The 19705-nt window shown below is 49.9% G+C and overlaps 3 protein-coding genes across 3 annotated transcripts; 2 read left to right on the top strand and 1 right to left on the bottom strand.

The window, feature by feature from the left end:
* Window positions 1–1321: 1321 nt before the first annotated feature.
* SEBOX (SEBOX homeobox) lies at window positions 1322–2270 on the top strand. Its single transcript, XM_054709054.1, has 3 exons — window positions 1322–1403; window positions 1565–1725; window positions 1890–2270. The coding sequence occupies exons 1-3, from the start codon at window positions 1373–1375 to the stop codon at window positions 2268–2270; spliced, it is 573 nt and encodes a 190-aa protein (XP_054565029.1). The 5' UTR covers window positions 1322–1372.
* A 2101-nt stretch (window positions 2271–4371) lies between these two features.
* Window positions 4372–9179, bottom strand: TMEM199 (transmembrane protein 199). Its single transcript, XM_008147799.3, has 6 exons — window positions 8929–9179; window positions 7607–7680; window positions 7213–7302; window positions 6656–6698; window positions 6331–6443; window positions 4372–5708 (listed from the first exon to the last, which is right to left on the bottom strand). The coding sequence occupies exons 1-6, from the start codon at window positions 9137–9139 to the stop codon at window positions 5613–5615; spliced, it is 627 nt and encodes a 208-aa protein (XP_008146021.1). The 5' UTR covers window positions 9140–9179; the 3' UTR covers window positions 4372–5612.
* Window positions 9180–9252: 73 nt separating this feature from the next.
* Window positions 9253–19607, top strand: POLDIP2 (DNA polymerase delta interacting protein 2). Its single transcript, XM_008147797.3, has 11 exons — window positions 9253–9481; window positions 10787–10868; window positions 11945–12042; window positions 13507–13603; window positions 13771–13846; window positions 14080–14187; window positions 15343–15479; window positions 16510–16536; window positions 16726–16851; window positions 18309–18388; window positions 19152–19607. The coding sequence occupies exons 1-11, from the start codon at window positions 9324–9326 to the stop codon at window positions 19264–19266; spliced, it is 1104 nt and encodes a 367-aa protein (XP_008146019.1). The 5' UTR covers window positions 9253–9323; the 3' UTR covers window positions 19267–19607.
* Window positions 19608–19705: the final 98 nt, after the last annotated feature.

Here is a 19705-nt window from a genome sequence, read left to right on the forward strand (position 1 = left end):
ATCGATGAGAGAGAAACATCGATCAGCTGCCTCCTGCACACCCCCCACTTGGGATGTGCCCGCAACCAAGGTACATGCCCTCGACCGGAATCGAACCCGGGACCCCTGAGTCCGCAGGCCGACGCTCTATCCACTGAGCCAAACCGGTTTCGGCTATCTTTTCCTTTTTAAAAAAATATATATTTTATTGATATTTTATAGAGAGGAAGGGAGAGGGATAGAGAGTTAGAAACATCGATGAGAGAGAAACATCGATCAGCTGCCTCCTGTACACCCCCTACTGGGGATGTGCACACAACCAAGGTACATGCCCTTGACCAGAATCGAACCTGGGACCCTTCAGTCAGCAGGCCGACGCTCTATCCACTGAGCCAAACCGGTTAGGACACAAATATCTTTCTTAAAACCCCTCAGTTGTACCTGTGGAACCTCCTCTGGTTTCAGGTTCTTGGACTCTAGGAAGCCCACCTGGGCTTTCGAGGGGCCGGAGAGAACGGGTTAGATGAAAGCAGAGCTCTAACGCAGACCTGAGGGAGATCTGGTGGTGACAGCTGCTTCCCAGCCCTGCTGTTGTCCTGTCATCCTCTGCACCCCGTCCAGCCTCAGCAGGTACTTCTTCCCCCATAACCTGCAGAAAGGGAATCCTTTCTGCTTGTTTGGAGGCTTCAGAACTAAGTTACAGGCCAGCATCCAGGATGTGTGGAACAAGGGTGACGACTGCTTTGTAAACTTGGGCAAGTTCAGGCAGCATGGCCTACTTCCGGGAAGGCCTGGGTTCTATTTACTCCCGATGGAAAATCCCAGGCCCAGCAGTGCCTGGACTGGACTGGAGAAGGGAGATAGGCATCAGGATCAGGAGAAGGTACCGACAGACCAGTTCTGTTCAGTTGTTGCAGTCTCCTCTACTGCCCCCTCTGGCAATTGACAGAGGACTCCTATGGAGCCCAGTCCTCAGCTGTGGGACAGGACTGCACCCACTCTCCCCTGAAGGCAGCCAGCACCCGGCTGAAGCACTGGGAACACTGAAGAGAGGGATCTCTTTGGATTCCTGGAAGGAGTCCTGGGAGAATTTTTATGAAGCACCAGGATTTCAGACACAGACTGCCAGAGTGTGCAGTTCAAGGAGGGGGGTGGGCCCAGCTTCCTTTGTGGAGCCCTGAAGGAGCAGGGGCCCCCAAACTTTACCTCACCTATACCCTGCCAAGCTCCAACACTGCCCCTGGCCACCGGTCTCTCCTCAAGCTGGGTGATAAACCTCTAGGCTCCTGGAGGCGGAGCCAGCCCTCTGAGCAGGATAAAACCCCAGTCAGAGGAGTCTGGTGTGGGCACAGCCTGGGCATGGCCCTCTGGCTCCTCACTCTCTGCCAGCTCCATGGCCAACCCTGTGGATGCATCGCCAACAGGTGATCTGATGGGAAAAGGGCAGGCAGGGGAAGGATGGAGGGGGGGTATGATGGGGGAAATTTGGGCAGGCAGCAGATGCTTCAGGGTCTCTTGGGGGCTTTGAGGTTGGGGTGGAGGCTCTTGAAGGGAGTCCTGGCTTGATCTCCACCTCGGCCCACAGGCCATGCCAGTGGGTTGGGTCCCCACCGGAGAAAGCGGACCACCTTCAGCAGAGGACAGCTGCTGGAGTTGGAGCGGGTGTTTGCAGCACGGCCCTACCCTGACATTGACACCCGTGAGCATCTGGCCCAGGTCACCTGCCTTCCTGAGGCCAAGATACAGGTGAGCTGTGACTCCCTCTCAGGGTGGGGGCACTCTTGCACAGCCAGCTTCTGGGCTTGACCACAGCTCCTTCTGAGTATCCTGCCTCCAAGTTCTGCTTTCCCTGTGCTTGGGGGGAAGGGGGTACTGGAGCCAGAAGAGACCCCTTCTTCTTCCCTTCCCAGGTGTGGTTCCAGAACCGCCGGGCCAAGAGAATCAAGAACAGGAAGCCAGGAAGCCTAAACCCCAGGCCTGAGCGCCCCCAGAGACGCTGTTCTCTTTCAGATGCCCTCCAGCAGCCTCAGGAGCCCCAAACACGAGGCCAGCTTCCACTCTCCAACAGCACAGCTCAGTGCACCTCAGGGTGCCGACATGCCTCCTGTCCCGCTCCTGGCTTGGGTCCAGGGCAGGGCTGGGTGGGGGCTAAAGCTGTAGCTCCTTGGGGGCCAGCTGGGGCTTCCGGGGTCCATCTTTCTTCAGAGCAAGCTACTCCCCAGACCTCACTGGGCAGCCTGTCTGAACTCATCTATGCCTCGGCCATTGTCACCAACCTGGACCAGTCCTAACCTAGGTCAGAACTTGCAAACTCCCACCTCTAGCTCCTGTAGCCCACCTGCCCCTTGGGCTGGAACACATCAGAAGTGAATCCATGCCCTTTTCTTTTACACAAGCGCATTCTCTTATGGGAAGGAAGTTTGGTTCAGGGATCCCTCCCTTCCACTGTCCTCCAGGTCAGCCTAGATGCGGGACTTATGGAGTAAATGGGACCTGGCTCCTGCTTCCCATCACCCTGCACCTCCTGAGGCATATGCCCATTGTCTTGGCAGGAGAGACCTCAGAGGGATGAGGTATGGGGCCATGTTTTCCACCTGTCCTGCCAGGCCTGGTCCCCAACTCTTCTCACCCAAGCCAAAGACACCTCCACCCTCTAAAGGAAAATGGGCAGGAAGCTGCCTCTCACCTTCAGGCCAGCACCTAACTGCTAAGTGAGCTAGGAGAGGAGAGTGTGCTGATCCTAATTCTAGACCGCAAGGGACCAAACCTTTCATAGTTGAGGGTCTCTCCTGACCTCCTACCACCTGGACAAATTAATCACAAGCATGGATCTGAAGATGAAGTGATATTAAAGTAATAAAGTAGAAACAGGAGCTTGTAGCTTACACTGATTTAATTTTCATAAAGATCAGATTGGTTGCCCTCCGATCTGGCGTTGTGGAGAGAACCTGACAGATTTGAATAGGGTAGGGTGGTGTGTGCACGGCAGCATTGAGTTTTGGTATCATTGTTATCTGTAATACCAACTAATCTCCAAATAAAACCCAAACTCTGTACCTTAATCTGGATTGTTGTGTGATACAAATGAATGGGGACGAGAAGGCCCTTTGCTTTTGAAATTTATCTCCATCTCCAATCTCTAAATGGGCCAAGTTCCACAGATTGGGGGGGGGGGGGCGGGGCGGGGGGGGGGGAGGTATTACCCAGGTTTCTGCTGGGATTAGTTAAGAGGGACAGTTAATTGAAGGGCTTAGGGCTCTCACTGACAGACCCTGGGGAGGTGGGAACCTCTGCTGGCAACTCCTGCCCTGACCCCACTTGTTCCAGGACAATCTGGCTGCCTCCTCTTCTGGAGCTGCTCTGCAATCCTGGCATTGCTAAGTAACCTTGCAACTCTCAACCTATGAGCCTGAAAATGGGGATGATACTTGTCTCCTCTCTGTTTTGGAAATGAGAGCCAGGAATCTCCACAAATCTTTTAAAACTTAATTTTAAAACAGTTTAGGTTGCCCGGCTGGCGTGGCTTAGTGGTTGAGCACCAGCTTATGAACCAGGAAGCTGAAGTTCGATTCCCAGTCAGGGCACATGCCCGGGATTTTGGATTTAATCCCGTGTGGGGCATGCAGGAGGCAGCTAATCAATGATTCTCTCTCATTATTGATGTTTCTATCTCCCCCCGCCACACACACACACACTCTCCCTTCTTATCTGAAATCAATACAAATATTAAAAAACAAAAGTTTAGCCGAAACCGGTTTGGCTCAGTGGATAGAGCGTCGGTCTGCGGACTGAAAGGTCCCAGGTTCGATTCCGGTCGGGGGCATGTACATTGGTTGTGGGCACATCCCCTGGTGGGGGGTGTGCAGGAAGCAGCTGGTCGATGTCTCTCTCTCATCGATGTTTCTACCTCTCTATCCCTCTCCCTTCCTCTCTGTGAAAAATCAATAAAATATATTTAAAAAAAAAAACAAAACAAAAAACAAACAAAAACAAAAAGTTTAGGTTGCCAGAAACACTGTAAAATGCCACCTACATTTTTTTTTCCTGTTTTCATTCCTGCCAACCAAAAACAGAAATCCTAGGATTTCTCAACGTGATCTATGGTGAACAGAAGGGCCTAAAACCTCCTCCTCTCTCATGTAGAATACTGCCACGACAGGCTCAGACTTGCTATAACTGGCAGACATTGTTGAGGGAATGTCTACTGAGTCAATGAGTATATAATTTCTAAGAATAGAGCAGTGCCCGGGGATGGAGAGGGAGAGACCTGGAGCTTATGCAGTGAACAAATGGCAAGATGGACTCTACCATCAGAAGCAGACTCTGCACAATTTCCAGAACTATAAAAGTCTTGGGGCTTTTGTGTTCTCACAGATTTGAAGTAAAAGTACACTGAATACAATAAATATTTATTGTGCTTTATACAGATTCTATCATCACACTACTAATCTAAGTTCCGGAAGTTTAACATTACACAGAGACATCTAGGAGTCTTTGGTTCCATTTACCAGAGGAAGGAACACAGCAGATCATTTCATCTCTCTCGGCCTCAGTTTTGTCGTCTGGAAAAGGGGCCTAAGACCATTTTCTTTTCTAACCTCCAGGACTGTTGTAAAGACCAAAAGCAATTATGTAAAACTATTAGTCAACTGTGAGCATTTACATACTATTTTTCACACTCACCCAAACATGTTTAAGAACCCCACAGAAAACATCCTGTATTAGGCGCACATATAAAAATGTTTACATATTCATAATGTATATATTATGCATACATACTCAGGTGTATGTTTATTCATATTCATACATGTAGTTAAATCTGAAAATCATCCCTGTCCCTCCCTTTTACTAGTTGAGGCATGCTCTCCCCACAAACACAAACAAGCACAAGTGATTTTGCAATTAAAAGCAGAAACACTGTTTTTCGACCTGAATTGTTTTCATTTTTGGAGACAGAGCAAAAGGGGATGAGAAGATGGGAAGTTTAAGAAGGTGGGTGGTAGAGACAGGCAGAAGCATATAAAAAACCTAAAAGGCAAGCAGAAGGAAGAAAATATAGATGGAAACTCAGATTCCAAAAGATAGCTGCCTTCCTTCCAGTTCTGCTGTTCTGTACAGACCCATCTTCCTCTTCTTGTTTTATGTCCTCCGATCAGTTCTTCCCCCATAACCTGGAGAAAGGGAATCCCTTCTGCTTTTTTGGAGGCTTCAGAACTAAGTTACAGGCCAGCATCCAGGATGTGTGGAACAAGGGTGATGACTGCTTTGTACACTTGGGCAAGTTCAGGCAGCATGGCCTACTTCCGGGAAGGCCTGGGTTCTATTTACTCCCGATGGAAAACCCCAGCCCCAGCAGTGCGTGGATTGGACTGGAGAAGGGAGATAGGCATCAGGATCAGGAGAAGGTACCGACAGACCAGTTCTGTTCAGTTGTTGGAGACGCCTCTACTGCTGCCTCTGGCAATTGACAGAGGATGAGGCTGCCCACAGAAAGAGCAGGTGGCCTTGGCGTGGCCCTGACTAACCAGAGCTGAGTACAAAGAACCTGATGGATTGACTGAGAGTCAGTGATTGGCAGCTGGGAGCCTGGAGCCCCTCCAAACCGTCTCCAGACTTTGATGATGAAGCACCAGTTATATCTCTCCCAACTCGCCTTCCATCACCCGCACCATGACATACAGCTCAGCCAGACCCACCACAGAGGCGACGATCACTGCAGCCAGTATCCGCTGGGGAGGAAAAACACCAGGCTCAGGGGATGAAGGCCAGCCACCAGCCCTGAAGCCTCCAACACCTCTAATAAGGATGAAGAGAACATCAACCCAGCCCATAAGTTGGGGGGAAAGAAAGAAAAAGGATCTGAATTCTCCAGAGGTTACTGACCACCCCCAAGACTATTAGGCTCAAATGCTCCTCTCTTTTTTCTTTTTCTTTATTAAGGTATTACATATGTGTCCTTATCCTCCCCATCGCCCCCCCCTCATGCCCTCATCCCGCTGGGTGTCTGTGTCCATTGGTTATGCTTATATGCATGCATACAAGTCCTTTAGTTGATCTCTTCCCCCATACCCTCACCCTTCCCTACCTTCCATCTGAGGTTTGTCGGTCTGATCAATGCTTCTCTGTCTCTGGATCTGTTTTTGTTCATCAGTTTATGTTGTTCATTATATTCCACAAATGAGTGAGATCATGTGATATTTATCTTTCTCTGACTGACTTATCAAATGCTCCTCTTGTTTACTGTACAAATATTTGTTCATTATCTAACTTAAGCAAGGCATTTTCACATACATCCTCCCTTTCCCATTAACCCTCACCTGGAGCACCCTACCCTGCCCAGTGCTTACTCACCGAGGCCATTTCTGTGAAGATATATTGGCTTCCAAGGTAAGTGCAGACAAAGGCAGCTGCCACCGTGACAATGAAGTTGAAGATGGTGATGACCACAGCCTTCATTGACCTCACTTTGGGGAGGAACCCAGGGAAGAAACCTTTAGCTCAGCATCCTCCAGGAGGTCCTCTTATCTCTATAGCCGCCTCCCCCATCTACTGGGTCTCCCTTAACCAGCAAACCTGGGTAGCTCAGGCTTAACCCCAGAGCACTGGGGTGGGAAGGAGTGTCATGACTGAGCGCTCACAGGGAGAGACTTTAGCACCTAATATCCTATCCTCTCACCTTCCTTGCCCAGGTCACTTAGAATCCCACCATGCCTTGAATCCTGGGAAAAAGGAAAAAAAACAAATGATTTCTGAATGGAAGCAGATCAGAGGCAGCCCAGAGAGTATCCATTTGTTAGTCTGGGCTCAGCCCTTTTTATTCCCCGAAGCACTGTAACTCTTTCTTATCCATGGATTCTTTTGTCTGTGACCAGTTGGATTCTTTTCTGGACCACAGATCAAGCATTTCAAAGAAAGGACACAGGCTCCCAGTACTCATCTACCCCTCTACTGTTTTAGGGCAGGAGCATGCCAGAGAGCAGAAGGGAGCCCTGCTGGAAGAAAGACTCCAATGCTCATTCCCATCTCCACAACCTTTAAGAATCAGTCACCATCTAAGCCCAGAGTCTCAGGGAATTAGTTGGGAATTATATTTGGTTTTTATGTAACACAGAGCTGCTTTGGTCCCTGAAGAGTATACAAACCACGGTTGTTTCTTTCCTCTGTGCCTCTTCCCAGTGCAGGGCTCTGCTTTCTAGGGCTACTCAGTTCATGTATTGAAGAGCAGGCCCTTACCTGACAGGTGACATTGCGGGTGATCCGCTTATATTCGTCATTGGCCAGCTGTATCTTAATTTTCTCCAGACGGGCAACTAGCTCTGGGTTCTAAGGCAGGAAAATCAAATGAGAAGAATATTCTCAGGTTGCTAGAAAACATGTCACAGTCATTGGTTTTAGGGGACAAAGCACTGCTAAGGGTACTAGGAGACCCATGTACCAGTTCCGCCTCTACTGCTTTGGAAACTTTTATGTCAAACATGGAGGACCAATATCTGGTTCCCCCCACCCCAGCTCCCAAGGATTTAAAAGACAAATTTTTGAACTCAAAAGTTGACCTATAAATCTGGCTGTATCACAAATAAGCTCAATTCAGCCAAAATCCACTCTCACAAATATACCCCTTACATACCCTGGGAGGCTTCACCACCTCTGGGAGATAGATTTCACTGCCTTCTAGGAGCTCATGAAGGTACAGTGTGGAATCTGGGAAGAAAAGATTTCCACAAACATAATGATCCATAGAGCTGAGGTCGAAGGATTAAGATCAGAGGAGGATCTAGTCTTTCTACTAAAATAAAGCATGGCCATTCCTATGCCCATTCTAGACCATTTTCAATTGGGAAGAATATAAGACAATGCCACATAATCATCTCCTACTGCTGCACAGCTGAGTTTAACTGTCAGCTCTCAGTTACCCTGGCAATGTCACAGCTAACACGTAAGCCATTTACATTTGCCTACGGGTTAAGTCATTTCTGTGACCACCATAGAACTGCCCTAATTAAGTTAAAGTCACAGTGGTGTGGACTACTCAGAGAACACTGTACTATAGGATCTCTAAGGTCCTTTTTAGTTCCAATAGTTAGGCAGTCTATATCCTTTGTACTTCTGGGTAGGCAATGTTAATTTTAGCAAAACACCTTACAGGCCAGTGTGTCCTATTTCCTCCCTTTTCAGTTAAGGAAACTGAGGTCCAAGGAAGAGAAATGACTCCTCCAAAGGGAGTCAGAGGCAGAGCTAGGACTAGAGCTCAGGTGCTACTCCCAGTTCGGACCTTTCTATCATCCTATCTAACGCCAGATTTGCCTGGCCGGTGTTGCTAAGTGGTTAGAGCACCAGCCTGGAGGGTCTCGGGTTGGATTTCCGGTCAAGGGCACGTAGGTGGGTCCCAGTCGGGGCGCCTGGGAGAAGGTAACCAACCAATTGATGTTTCTCCCTCACACCGATGTTTCTCTTTCCCTCCCTTCCACTCTCTCTAAAAATCAATGGGAAAAATATCCTCCGATGAGGATTAACAACAACAACAAAAAAGAGTCAGATCTGACTACTTTTACTTCTGAGACGGAAAGAAATCCAGATTCGCAAACAGGACAAGCTCACTATGCTTAATGTGGCTTAAAAGAAACTGAACCTGTGACATGGTACTGGGTTAGGACTTGGGACTTTTTCAAAGGTCAGGTGGGCCTCCGTGGGCCTGGACGTGGAGTGGACACTCCCAAGAAAGCAGAAAACTGCACACGTAAACGTTGCAATCCAGGAGGAACTCCCATGGAAGTTGTGGAGGGAGTAGGTTGCCCTAGGATTTATGAGGTGAGTCTTGGGTTGGCTCGATGGCCGCTCCGCGGGTGAAGGGGAGTGGTGGATAAAGATGCCTGAGGTGCGATCAAGACCTCAAGAGGGAACAGGCTCTGGAAAAAAGGAGGCAACTCCGGACTGGAGAATGGGTCTCACCCCTTTCTCTCAGACACTGGTGCAGATCTCGGATGAGGCGGAAGGAAACCAGGCGTGCGGGACCGCTGGGGCGGTCACCACCCTTGTGCTTCTTCTCCAGCGCGGCCTCAAGCTCTGCCCGCAGCTTGCGTGGAAGCTGCTCTTGCTCCAGCTCCCCGCCAGGGGCCAAAGCGCGCACCAGCCGCTCGCCGGCAATCAAGTACGACGCCATTTCTAGCCCACTGTACGGTCAGGTGACCCCCCAGCCGGGACTTCCGCCAGCCGTGCGCCGGAAGGAGCTCGGAGCTTGCGGGGCGGGGCGAGGCGCGGCGCGGGGCAGTGTGGGGCGGGGGCGGGACGCCGCCCGGCCGCGGGTCGGGCCCAGTGTCAGCAGCCCAGCAGACGCTCAGGGGGACATGGCGGGCTGTGTGGCCCGGCGGGTCCTGGCCGTGGGCAGCCGCTGGTGGTCCCGGTCGCTATCCGGGGCCCGCGGGCCAAGGCCGCTCTGTGCGGCGGGTGGACCTGGGGCCTTCCTACCAGCGGCGACCACGACGCGGAGGCACCTCTCGTCCCGGTGAGGGACCGACCGCGGGGCAGGGGCCCGGCGCCTAGGGAGCGTGTTCCCGGCCGGGAAGGAGGCTAGGAGGCCCTGCCCCCGAGGGTGTTTGGAGTTCGACCGGGAGAGGGTCCCGGCCCGGAGCCTACCTACGCCGCCTGGGATGTGTGCCAGGGGCAGAGAAGGGAGCGCGGTCCGGAGCCCTGGGTTGTGCGGGGCTGGCTCTGGGGGCGGAGGGTGGGGGGAGACTAGTAACCCTCCCAGAGTGAATCCTACCTCCTCGAGTGGGGATTTTTCGAGTGCCGCTGTTAGTAGGCAGCCTTCTAATTAAGCCCTAGCTAGGGCTTTTGACTTAGAACAACCGCTCAGAAAGATGCTCGAAGTTGAAAACAGGACTCTGTTGAGTCTGAGCCCTGCACGGGTCCCCGGTTTCAGTGTGACCTTGGGGAGACTGGGTCTCTGTATAATTCGGACCAGTGAATCAAGTGGGAGGAAACAATGTCCACGTGTCAAAAATGGTAAGAATAACAGTGCTTTACAGAGCCCCCTAGAAGACGCACCTGTCCAGAGAGGGGTCGCCGGGAGAACTGACCTTTTAATGGCTGAGATGAGACACTTACATTGGGGAGAGATGCATTTTCAGACCCCTGTGCAAACTGACGTAAATCTGAACAAAAACTAGATTTCAAGACCACTAGGTGCAATGTAGGGAGTACAGTAGGAAATCTAGAGAGGGTGATGAAGCCCTTCCAGGGTAGGGAGAAGACTGCAGTTTAGAGGTGGGGAGGGGGGAGAGATGGACATGGAATTAGAACAAATATTTTTTGAGCTCCTGGTATACACGGGGCTTTGAGGGGCAACACCAGCTAATCAGGCACAGGCTCCCAGGGAACGTAGTTTCTAATGGAGATAAGACATGGATACAAATAACTGAAATGCAAGGTGGAAAGGACAGTTAAAGTGCTGTGGGAGGTCGTGAGGGTAGGTGAGGGAAGAAAGGGAGGTGAGGAGCCCAGTTGAGCAGGGTATGAAGGCAAGATATGAAGAATGCTGAGAATGAAGAGAAGAACGTGACCTGAGAGTTCAGGCCTAACCTGGAAACCAAGGAAGGGCCGTGGCTGGACCTCCTAGGAGAACAGGCGGAAGCTCTGTGGGGTGGTGAATTGGCAGGACCCTTACCTGTTTCAGCTGGCCCCACTGACCTGACCCTTCTCTGCTGTCATTGCCTTGGCCCCTCGGTATCCTAGTCGCTTTCTTTTCTGATGGAGAAGTCCTGTTACCTCCTCAGCTGCTCAGTTGCTTCTTCTGTTCCTTCCTAATCAGAAACCGACCAGAGGGCAAAGTTTTGGAGACAGTTGGTGTGTTTGAGGTGCCAAAACAGAATGGAAAATATGAGACTGGGCAGGTGAGTGCTGGGCTGGGTCATTTTTCATTTTCATGGTGTGCTCTGCTTCTGAAAGGGTCGGAGTTGGCCACAGGGCTGAATGTTTCGGTTTTCTGCCTTGGTGTTTGGTACCAGACCAGAATCACAAGTGTTTAAAGGTGGGTTTCTTGTTTTCCTGGATTTGAGTGCATTTCATGTATCAGTGGGTTCTCTCTCCAAGTTAGTGTGGACAGAGATGGTGTGGACTATCGTGAGGAGAGAGCCGAATTACTGAATAGTCCTCTAACATAGTGGATGGTGGGAAACCAGTGGAGGGAGCTTTCAGAAAAGCAAACCTGCCTGGGTGGAGTGGCTCAGTTGGTTGAGCGTTGTCCTGTGCACCAAAAAGGCTGCAGTTCAGTTCGATTCCCGGTCAGGGCATGTGTCTGGGTTGCAGCTTCCATCCCCAGTTGGGACGCATAAGGTGGGCAACCTATTGAGGTTTCTCACATCGATGTTTCTCTCTCTCTCTCTCTTTCTCTCCCTTCCTCTCTCTAAGCATGTCCTCTGGTGAGGATTTAAAAAAAAAAAGGAAAGCATACCTTTGGTGCTTTGTCATAATTGAGCTCTTCGCAGTACATTAAGCTCTGGGTGTGAGGTTCTTTTTCTGTATCAGCTTTGTGCTAGATCCACTGAGATGGATTTAGGCTTCTTGTAGGTAAGGATGACTTTTTGTTTATTGAACATTTTTTATGTGCCTACAATGGACCGGGCATTGTTCATTGGCATTAAATCAGGAAACAATGCCTTTATGGCATTGACAGTTTAGAAAGGAATTATGATATGCAAATGGTCAAATGCTCTGTACTGTGCTAAGTGGAGGGGAAGTCAGGGAACACTTCCTAGAAGCTAACATTGTGGCTTAAAGGATGAGTAGAAGTCCACCAGGTGAAGATGGGATAAGAATGTTCCCTCGTTGGGTAGATCACAGAGTTCAAGGAAAAGGAGTGGCCAGACCTTGTGTTGGAGTTGGCACACCTGTGTTGCTTTGTGATATGGGTCCCACCTGGATGGCCTTGCTGGATTACAGACTCACTGAGGCTTCTCTTTCCTCCCAGCTTTTCCTTCATAGTGTTTTTGGCTACCGTGGTGTTGTCCTATTTCCCTGGCAGGCCAGACTATATGACCGGGATGTGGCTTCTGCAGCTCCAGAAAAGTAAGTTGCCCTGCATTGTGCCTCACAGTGTTCTCAGGAGGAGGCCTGACTCATGGCAGAAATCATTGGGATCCTAGGAGTGAAGATAGCATCCTCCTGGCCCTTAGAAGCAGCCCCACAATACTCCCCTGGCACTAATACCCATGGAGACAAAAGTGCTGAGTGCGGGGACATCTGTAATACTTTCTTTTTTTTTCTTTTTTTTTTAAATATATTTTATTGATTTTTTACAGAGAGGAAGGGAGAGGAATAGAGAGTTAGAAACATCGATGAGAGAGAAACATCGATCAGCTGCCTCCTGCACACCCCCTACTGGGGATGTGCCCGCAACCAAGGTACATGCCCTTGACCGGAATCGAACCTGGGACCCTTGAGTCCGCAGGCCGACGCTCTATCCACTGAGCCAAACCGGCTTCGGCCATCTGTAATACTTTCAATAAAAAAGAAGAAAAAGTGCTGAGTGCCAAAGTTCTTAAGCCAGAGGGTCCCTTTAGGCCTCCCCAGGATACTCTCCCAAGCTATTCTCAGTTTGCATTATAGTTACCACAGAAGGCATTGGGAGACTAGACTTCTTGATTTCTTGACAGGCAGTTAGAATCTTTCCATTAATCTCTTATCATCATTAGATTACATTAAAGAAAGAAAAGGCCTGCCCGGCCGGTGTGGCTCAGTGGTTGAGCCTTGATCTATGAACCAGGAGAATCCCGGTCAGGGTACATGCCTGGGTTACAGGCTTGATTCCCAGTAGGGGGCATGCAAGAGGCTGCAGATCAGTGATTCTCTCTCATCATTGATGTTGCTTTCTCTCCCTCTCTCTTCCTCTCTGAAATCAATTAAAATATACGTAAAAGAAAAAGAGAAAAGGCCCAGCTTCATTCAGTGATCACAGACAGCCCTGGGATGTAAGAAGAGTGGGTACTCTGGGCTCTAGGGACTGAAGCAGCAATTTGATTTTTCAATATCTCCTTCTAAGAGGCAGCCAGAGAGTAGGGCAAATGATAACTCCATGCCATGGGTCCTCCACATTCCATTATTTGCCCCTGACTGGAGAGTGGCAGGCTAGGTTTTGCTAAAACCTTCAGATCAGGTACCAGTAAGTTTATTTTGTTTTATTTATTTATTTGAGAGGATTTTTATTTTACTTTATTTATCTTTTATTTTTTTATACCATAACCAAGTGGGATTGATTCCAGGGATACAAACTTGGTACAATTTTCGCAAATCAATTAATGTGATACATCACATAAACAAAATGAAGGATAAAAATCACAGGATCGTATCAGTAGATGCAGAAAAAGCATTCAACAAAATCTAGCACCCAGCCCTGGCTGGTGTGGCTCAGTTGGTTAAACATTGTCCCGCAGGCATCACACAGTTTAGATGAGGAAGGGCTGGGGTAGGGATCTGGGGCAGGCACTGATTCTGTTTCTCTCTGGATGATCTTTGGCTTCTCCTACCCTGTAGAGCAGAGAATCCTGCTGGCCACGGCTCTAAGGAGGTGAAAGGCAAAACTCACACTTACTATCAGGTGCTGATTGATGCCCGAGACTGTCCACATATAGTAAGTAAGCAAGAAGGCTGGACCTGGGGTTCCTCTTCATGGGAAAGGCCGGAATCCCATGGGGCACAAAGGGAGGGTGAGGACTCAGACAGCCCAGATCAGCACTGGGCCCCAAGTCCTCAGGACTGGAGAGTGACTAAGGAAGTCTGACTCGCTTCTTGCCTTAGTCTCAGAGATCTCAGACAGAAGCTGTGACTTTCTTGGCTAACCATGATGACAGCCGGGCCCTCTATGCCATCCCAGGTGAGTAGAGCATTTGAATGGTGCCTGTCAATGAGGGGTCTAGTGTGTCTCAAGGAGAGGATTCGGATGCCTTTCTGATATCCTTTAATCTGCTGGGAGGGATTATAGATGCTGAGAACAATGGTACCAGGGTTATCCCACCCTAGGACAAGGCCAGGAATTGTATTTCTTCTCAGCCCTGTTCCTCCCCTCACCTACTTGAGTTTCACTGTCTCTTTGCCTCTCTTTGCCAGGCCTGGACTATGTCAGCCATGAAGACATCCTCCCCTATACCTCCACTGATCAGGTTCCCATCCAGCACGAGCTCTTTGAAAGATTTCTTCTCTATGACCAGACAAAAGGTAATCTCTCTCAAGAAGAGAAGCTGGAAAGGGAGGGCCCTTTCTTCAAAAACAGTATCATAGAAGTAATTTCAGAACTCTGTTTCCACAACCTTATTCAACCTCCCATTAGACCTGTCAGGAGAATGGCTATCATCTCCTCCAGATATGGAAACTCAGAGGTGATGAGAAGGGACTTAAGATTGCTAGTTAGGTCCAGCCGGCATAGCTCAAGTGGTTGAGTGTCGACCTATGAACCAGCAGGTCACGGTTCGATTCCTGGTTCAATTCCTGGTCAGGGCATGTGCCTGGGTTGTGTGCTCAATCCCCAGTGTGGGAAGTGCAGGAGGCAGTGTATCAGTGACTCTATCTCGTCATTGATGTTTCTCTCTCTCCTTTTCCCTTCCTCTCTGAACTCAATTTAAAAAATATATGTATATACTAGCATTCCCGTTGCAGGGAAAAATCCTGCAATAGGGTTTCCTGCTGCACTCTACCCCGCCCCGCCTGCTCTCCTCCCTTGTCCCCCGCCCCGCCTTCTTCGCCAGCCCCCCTGCTTTTCTCCCTTCTCCGCCAGCCCGCCCGCCTGCTCTCCTTCCTTTGCCCCCGGCCCCGCCTCTGCTCCTCCCTTCTCCTCCCCCCGGCTTGCTTGCTTCTCCGCAGCTTTGCTCCCTTCTGCAGCTCTTGGCTTCTTTCTAGGCCGTCTTGATATGCAAATTACCCGCCATCTTTGTTGGGGTAATTTGCATGCTCTTCCTGATTGGTTGGTGGGTGTGGCTTGGCTGGTGGGCGTGGTTTGGTCGCGAAGGTGCGGTCAATTTGCATATTTGTCTATTAGGTAAGGTGTGTGTGTGTGTGTGTGTGTGTGTGTGTGTGTGTGTGTAAAAGATCGCTAGTTAGTGGCAGAGCGAAGTCTGAAAACCAGGGCTCTTAACTCCCAGTCCAGTTCTCTTCTCACGATGCTACATACATCCTCGGGGCTTTTTGGAAGCAGCTCTATGCTTTCTTTCAGCTTGTGCTTTGCTTCAGTTTGGGTGTCTTATTTATCTGAGCCACCTCCTGGGTTTTCTACCTCCTGGGTTTTCTACCTCCTGGGTTTTCCAGGAGGGGCATTTGGAAAGTGGGTATAATGCCCTGGATTCTGGCCTGGACTAATCAGTCATTCTCTTGTCCCAGCACCCCCTTTTGTGGCTCGGGAGACACTAAGGGCCTGGCAAGAGAAGAATCACCCCTGGCTGGAGCTCTCCGATGTCCATCGGGAAACAACCGAGAACATCCGTGTCACTGTCATCCCCTTCTACATGGGCATGAGGGTATGTGCCCGGCGCGGGCCCCTTCCCTCAGGACTAGTTCCCCAGATTCTGTATGGTCTTCCCAATGTGACTGCTGGAGCAGGCTCCAAATTTCAGCCATGTGCCTGTGCTGCTGCTTCCGAGTCCTCCATGTATTGGGTGGGGGTGAGCAGCCTCTTGACAAGGGCTGACACCAAGACTGAGAGCAGGGAAACCTTTGAGTCCCAGGAGAGTCCTCTAGGCTGACTGCTCTCTTCAGACTCAAAGGGAGCTGTGTTTATGAAGAATATACACATGTCTAAATTGTAGGCTGATCTTCATACTTTTTATGCATTAGTCAAACATTTATTGAGCTATTTCTTGCCTGGCTGTAAGCTAGGTCCTGGGACTACAGATAAAAATGAAACATTATCCCTGCCTTCCAGAGCTTGTGATAGTGAGGGATGTCAATATACACCACACCAAGTATAATAATAAGGTTGGGCTATGGTAGGGCCGAAGAGGTGGGCAATAGCCTGGGCCAGCAGTGAGGGTTAGGGAGCAGCAATTGTCAGGGAGGGTGGTCTAGAGAAAGGGATGAGTCCTGTGGCTGATAGGATAAGAAGGAGGAAGGCCAGCACCCAGCCAGGGTGGCTCAGTGGTTGAGCATCGACCTATGCCCTGGGAGGCCACGGTTTGATTCCTGATGAGGGCACATGCTTGGGTTTTGAGGCATGCGGGAAGCAACTGATCAATGAGTAGGAGGCATGCGGGAAGCAACTGATCAATGATTCTCTCTCTCTCTCCCTCTCTCTTCCTCTTCCTAAAATCAATAAAAATATTTTTTTTTAAGAAAAGGAGGAAGGCCAGGGATAGACCGAGGGAAGGCTGCCCCCCACAGTGGGCTTGTTGGCCATAGTTCAGTCATCATCATCCACAGATACTCGCAGCATTATCTGTCTCTGCAACCTTCCTGGAATACATCTATTCCATTGGAGCGATGTTGAGTGGAACAGACTTGATCCTGCCTTCTGCTCTGGGACTTAAATTCTTTGTGTGTTTTTTCCCCCAGGAAGCCCAGAATTCCCACGTCTACTGGGTGAGTGTCTCCCTCGAGGAGGAGGAGCTCAGGAGGGGTGCATGGTGGGGCAGGTTGGGAGGTGGGGGAGTGTTCCTCTGGGGAGCGGGCCTGTGCAATGCTGGCGTCAGCCTTTTGGTCTCTTAGAATTGTGGGCACACTAGCCCAAAGTTTACTTTCTCAGATGTGAACTCTCTCTCACTCCCACAGTGGCGCTACTGTATTCGCTTGGAGAACCTTGACAGTGACGTGGTACAGCTCCGGGAGCGACACTGGAGGATATTTAGTCTGTCTGGCACCTTGGAGACAGTGCGAGGCCGAGGGGTGGTGGGCAGGGTGAGCATCATTAACTGGGCCAGTAATGCCCAGTTCCTGGTCCTGCACAGCAGGCTTGGGGGCTTAATGTGTGGTTAGGGACAGAGGCTCTGGGTGTGAATGCATTGGTGAGAAATCTTACAACAAACCTGTGAGAGAGGTTTCTTACAACCCATTTCACAGATGAAGAGAATGAGACTATGAAGTTTAATAACTAGCCCATGGTCCCATAGCTAGTGGTGCAGGACCTGGATTGGAATCCAAGTGATCTAACATCAAAGCTGAATCCAAGTGATCTAACACCATGGCGGTGTGGCTTAGTTGAGCATCGTCCTGTGCACCAAAGGGTCGCATGTTCGATTCCCGGTCAGGGCACATATCTAGTTGTGGGTTTGATCCCTGGTTGGGGTATGCACGGGAGGCAACCGATTGATGTTTCTCTCACATTGATTTTTTTAAAAATATATTTTATTAATTTTTTACAGAGAGGGATAGAGAGCTAGAAACATCGATGAGAGAGAAACATCAACCAGCTGCCTCCTGCACACCTCCTACCGGGAATGTGCTCGCAACCCAGGTACATGCCCTTGACCGGAATTGAACCTGGGACCTTTCAGTCCGCAGACCGACGCTCTATTCACTGAGCCAAACCGGTTTCTGCTCACATTGATGTTTGTCTCTCCCTCTTTCTAGAATCAATGAAAATCATATCCTTGAGTGAGGGTTAAAGAGAAAAGCTGGTGTAGAGTTTTTTGTAGCTAGCACAGTGCCTTTTTAAAAATCTGAATTTGAATGCCCTTGGATGAGGCATGCTCCCACTACTCCTGTTGTCCTTCCCCTACCTTTTTACATGCTTGCATCCTCTGCTGGTCCTTGAGGAAATCTGATTTTGCAGTTCCTGTACTACCCCACCATTTCCTGAGAAAGTCACGAGAAGTGGCCAGGGGTCACATTGAACAAGCATTTATCCAAGTTAGCAGGGACTTGGGGAAGCAGGGTGGGCTAGAGAGTAAGAACAGAGCTTTGGAGTTAGTCTGGTTTCAAATGCCAGATGTGTTCTTTACTCACTGCATAACTTGGGTAAGTTATTTAACCAAAATCTCAGTTTCTTACTGCTGAAATGGGGATTACACCTTTACCTATGGGTACTTGGAGACTTGAGTCAGCAAAGGATTGCAGAGCCCCAAAACGGTGCCTTGCACTTAGGCACTCGGCAAAGGGTTGCTGGAAGGGTATTTACAGAGTAGGTCCTGTGCCTAGCGTCTTTGCCCAGTGCCTCAGACATTTAATCTAAGATGATCTTTCCCAGAGGCAGAATAAGAGGCCCAGGTCCAGGGCTGTGCAGTGGAGGAAGCACTGGCAGGCAGTCATTGGGGGAGGCATGAGGAGCATCCAGTCCTGACGAACTGGCAGTAGCATCTGGCCCCAGGGTACAGGGAACTTGTCTGGCCTGACCTATTTTGCCTGAACCCTAACAGGAACCGGTGTTATCCAAGGAGCAGCCTGCATTCCAGTACAGCAGCCACGTCTCCCTGCAAGCTTCCAGTGGGCATATGTGGTAAGTGAGGGTGTGCTGGGGCAGGGGCAGTTTAACTCCACAGACACAAGCTACAAGTCAGAAAAGTGGGGGCTCATAGCTTTGCAGTTAATTCTGGGCCAAGTTAAGTCCTGAGATGGAGCCTTACCTGCTGTTCATTGTTGTGGGATTTGTCTGATTGTTTATGACTGTTTTCCAGTTCCCTGTGGCTTTGTGGAGTAAGGACTTCAGCTAAAGAGGTCTGGTGATTTGATGATGCAGTGTTGCCTACATAGTTGATTCGCATCCCTCCCCCTGCCCCCCGGTATTCTACTCCTTAACCTGAAAGTGTAATTGAATTTTTGAAAATATATATTTTTATTGATTTCAGAGAGGAAGGAGAGATAGAAACATCAGTGATGAGAATCATTGATCGGTTGCCTCCTGCATGCCCCCTACGGGGGGATAAGGCCTGCAACTTGAATGTGTCCTGCATGTGTCCTTGACCAGAATCAAACCTGGGACCCTTCAGTCCGCAGGCCGACACACTCTATCCACTGAGCCAAACCGGTTTCAGCTGTAATTGGTTTTTTTATGCAGTGTGCATCTAAGGGCCAGAATCAGGACAGCTGTATTTTTTCTTTTCATGTAGGGGCAGGAAGGACTCTTGGTTCTCTGGATCAGTGTTAGGCTGGTGTGAGCCAGGCCTGTCTTCTGCCATGCTTCTGGAGCTGAGGACATAGTGCTATCCAGATCCTCAAGAGGGCTTCAGCCCTCCCTCTAAACTAGCTTCTCTGACCCACAGGGGGACATTCCGCTTTGAGAGGCCTGATGGCTCCCACTTTGATGTCCGGATCCCTCCCTTCTCCCTGGAAAGCAATAAAGATGAGAAGACACCACCCTCAGGCCTTCACTGGTAGGCCAGCTGAGGCCCTGAATGGGCAGGCTCAGTCCTTGAACAGCTCTCATCCCACAATTGCTGCAGAACTCTCCATCGTGGCCACAGTGGTTCTCTTAATCATTTGTGCCATTTGAATGTGGGGTTCTTTCTTTGGTGGGTGGGCTGTAACTTTTCTCCCGAAGACCCATGTAGGACTCCTCCAAGGCTGGCCTCCCCTGTAAGCCCCGCCTACACTGTGTTCCAGTAGACCTTTCCACCAGGAACTCTGTTCGGCTGCCACAGGCTCAGAGGAGTTTCCTAGTCGGTCACCCAAGTTGTTTGGAATGTGAGGTTTGGTCAATAAACCAGTGCACGCTTGGCCATCCTCGCCATTTCTGCCCCCAAGGTCTCAGGCTCCCTTTTTGACCTAGTGAGGGCCCTTGATTGCTTCCCTTTCTACTAGGGTATGTATGTTTCCC

The sequence above is a fragment of the Eptesicus fuscus genome, chromosome 20 (genome assembly GCF_027574615.1).
Source record: "Eptesicus fuscus isolate TK198812 chromosome 20, DD_ASM_mEF_20220401, whole genome shotgun sequence".
Classification (NCBI taxonomy): domain Eukaryota; kingdom Metazoa; phylum Chordata; class Mammalia; order Chiroptera; family Vespertilionidae; genus Eptesicus; species Eptesicus fuscus.

Excerpts from the sequence above, each read along its gene's own strand:
- TMEM199 (XM_008147799.3), bottom strand. The coding sequence starts at position 9,139 with ATGGCGTCGTACTTGATTGCCGGCGAGCGGCTGGTGCGCGCTTTGGCC. Across the intron at positions 7,681-8,928 it reads CCAGTGTCTGAGAGAAAGGG|ATTCCACACTGTACCTTCAT; the intron begins GTGAGACCCATT and ends TTTTCTTCCCAG. Across the intron at positions 6,444-6,655 it reads AAGTGACCTGGGCAAGGAAG|TGAGGTCAATGAAGGCTGTG; the intron begins GTGAGAGGATAG and ends TCCTCCCCAAAG.
- POLDIP2 (XM_008147797.3), top strand. The coding sequence starts at position 9,324 with ATGGCGGGCTGTGTGGCCCGGCGGGTCCTGGCCGTGGGCAGCCGCTGG. Across the intron at positions 10,869-11,944 it reads GAAAATATGAGACTGGGCAG|CTTTTCCTTCATAGTGTTTT; the intron begins GTGAGTGCTGGG and ends CTTTCCTCCCAG. Across the intron at positions 16,537-16,725 it reads AGAATTCCCACGTCTACTGG|TGGCGCTACTGTATTCGCTT; the intron begins GTGAGTGTCTCC and ends TCACTCCCACAG.
- SEBOX (XM_054709054.1), top strand. The coding sequence starts at position 1,373 with ATGGCCAACCCTGTGGATGCATCGCCAACAG. Across the intron at positions 1,404-1,564 it reads TGTGGATGCATCGCCAACAG|GCCATGCCAGTGGGTTGGGT; the intron begins GTGATCTGATGG and ends CTCGGCCCACAG. Across the intron at positions 1,726-1,889 it reads TTCCTGAGGCCAAGATACAG|GTGTGGTTCCAGAACCGCCG; the intron begins GTGAGCTGTGAC and ends TTCCCTTCCCAG.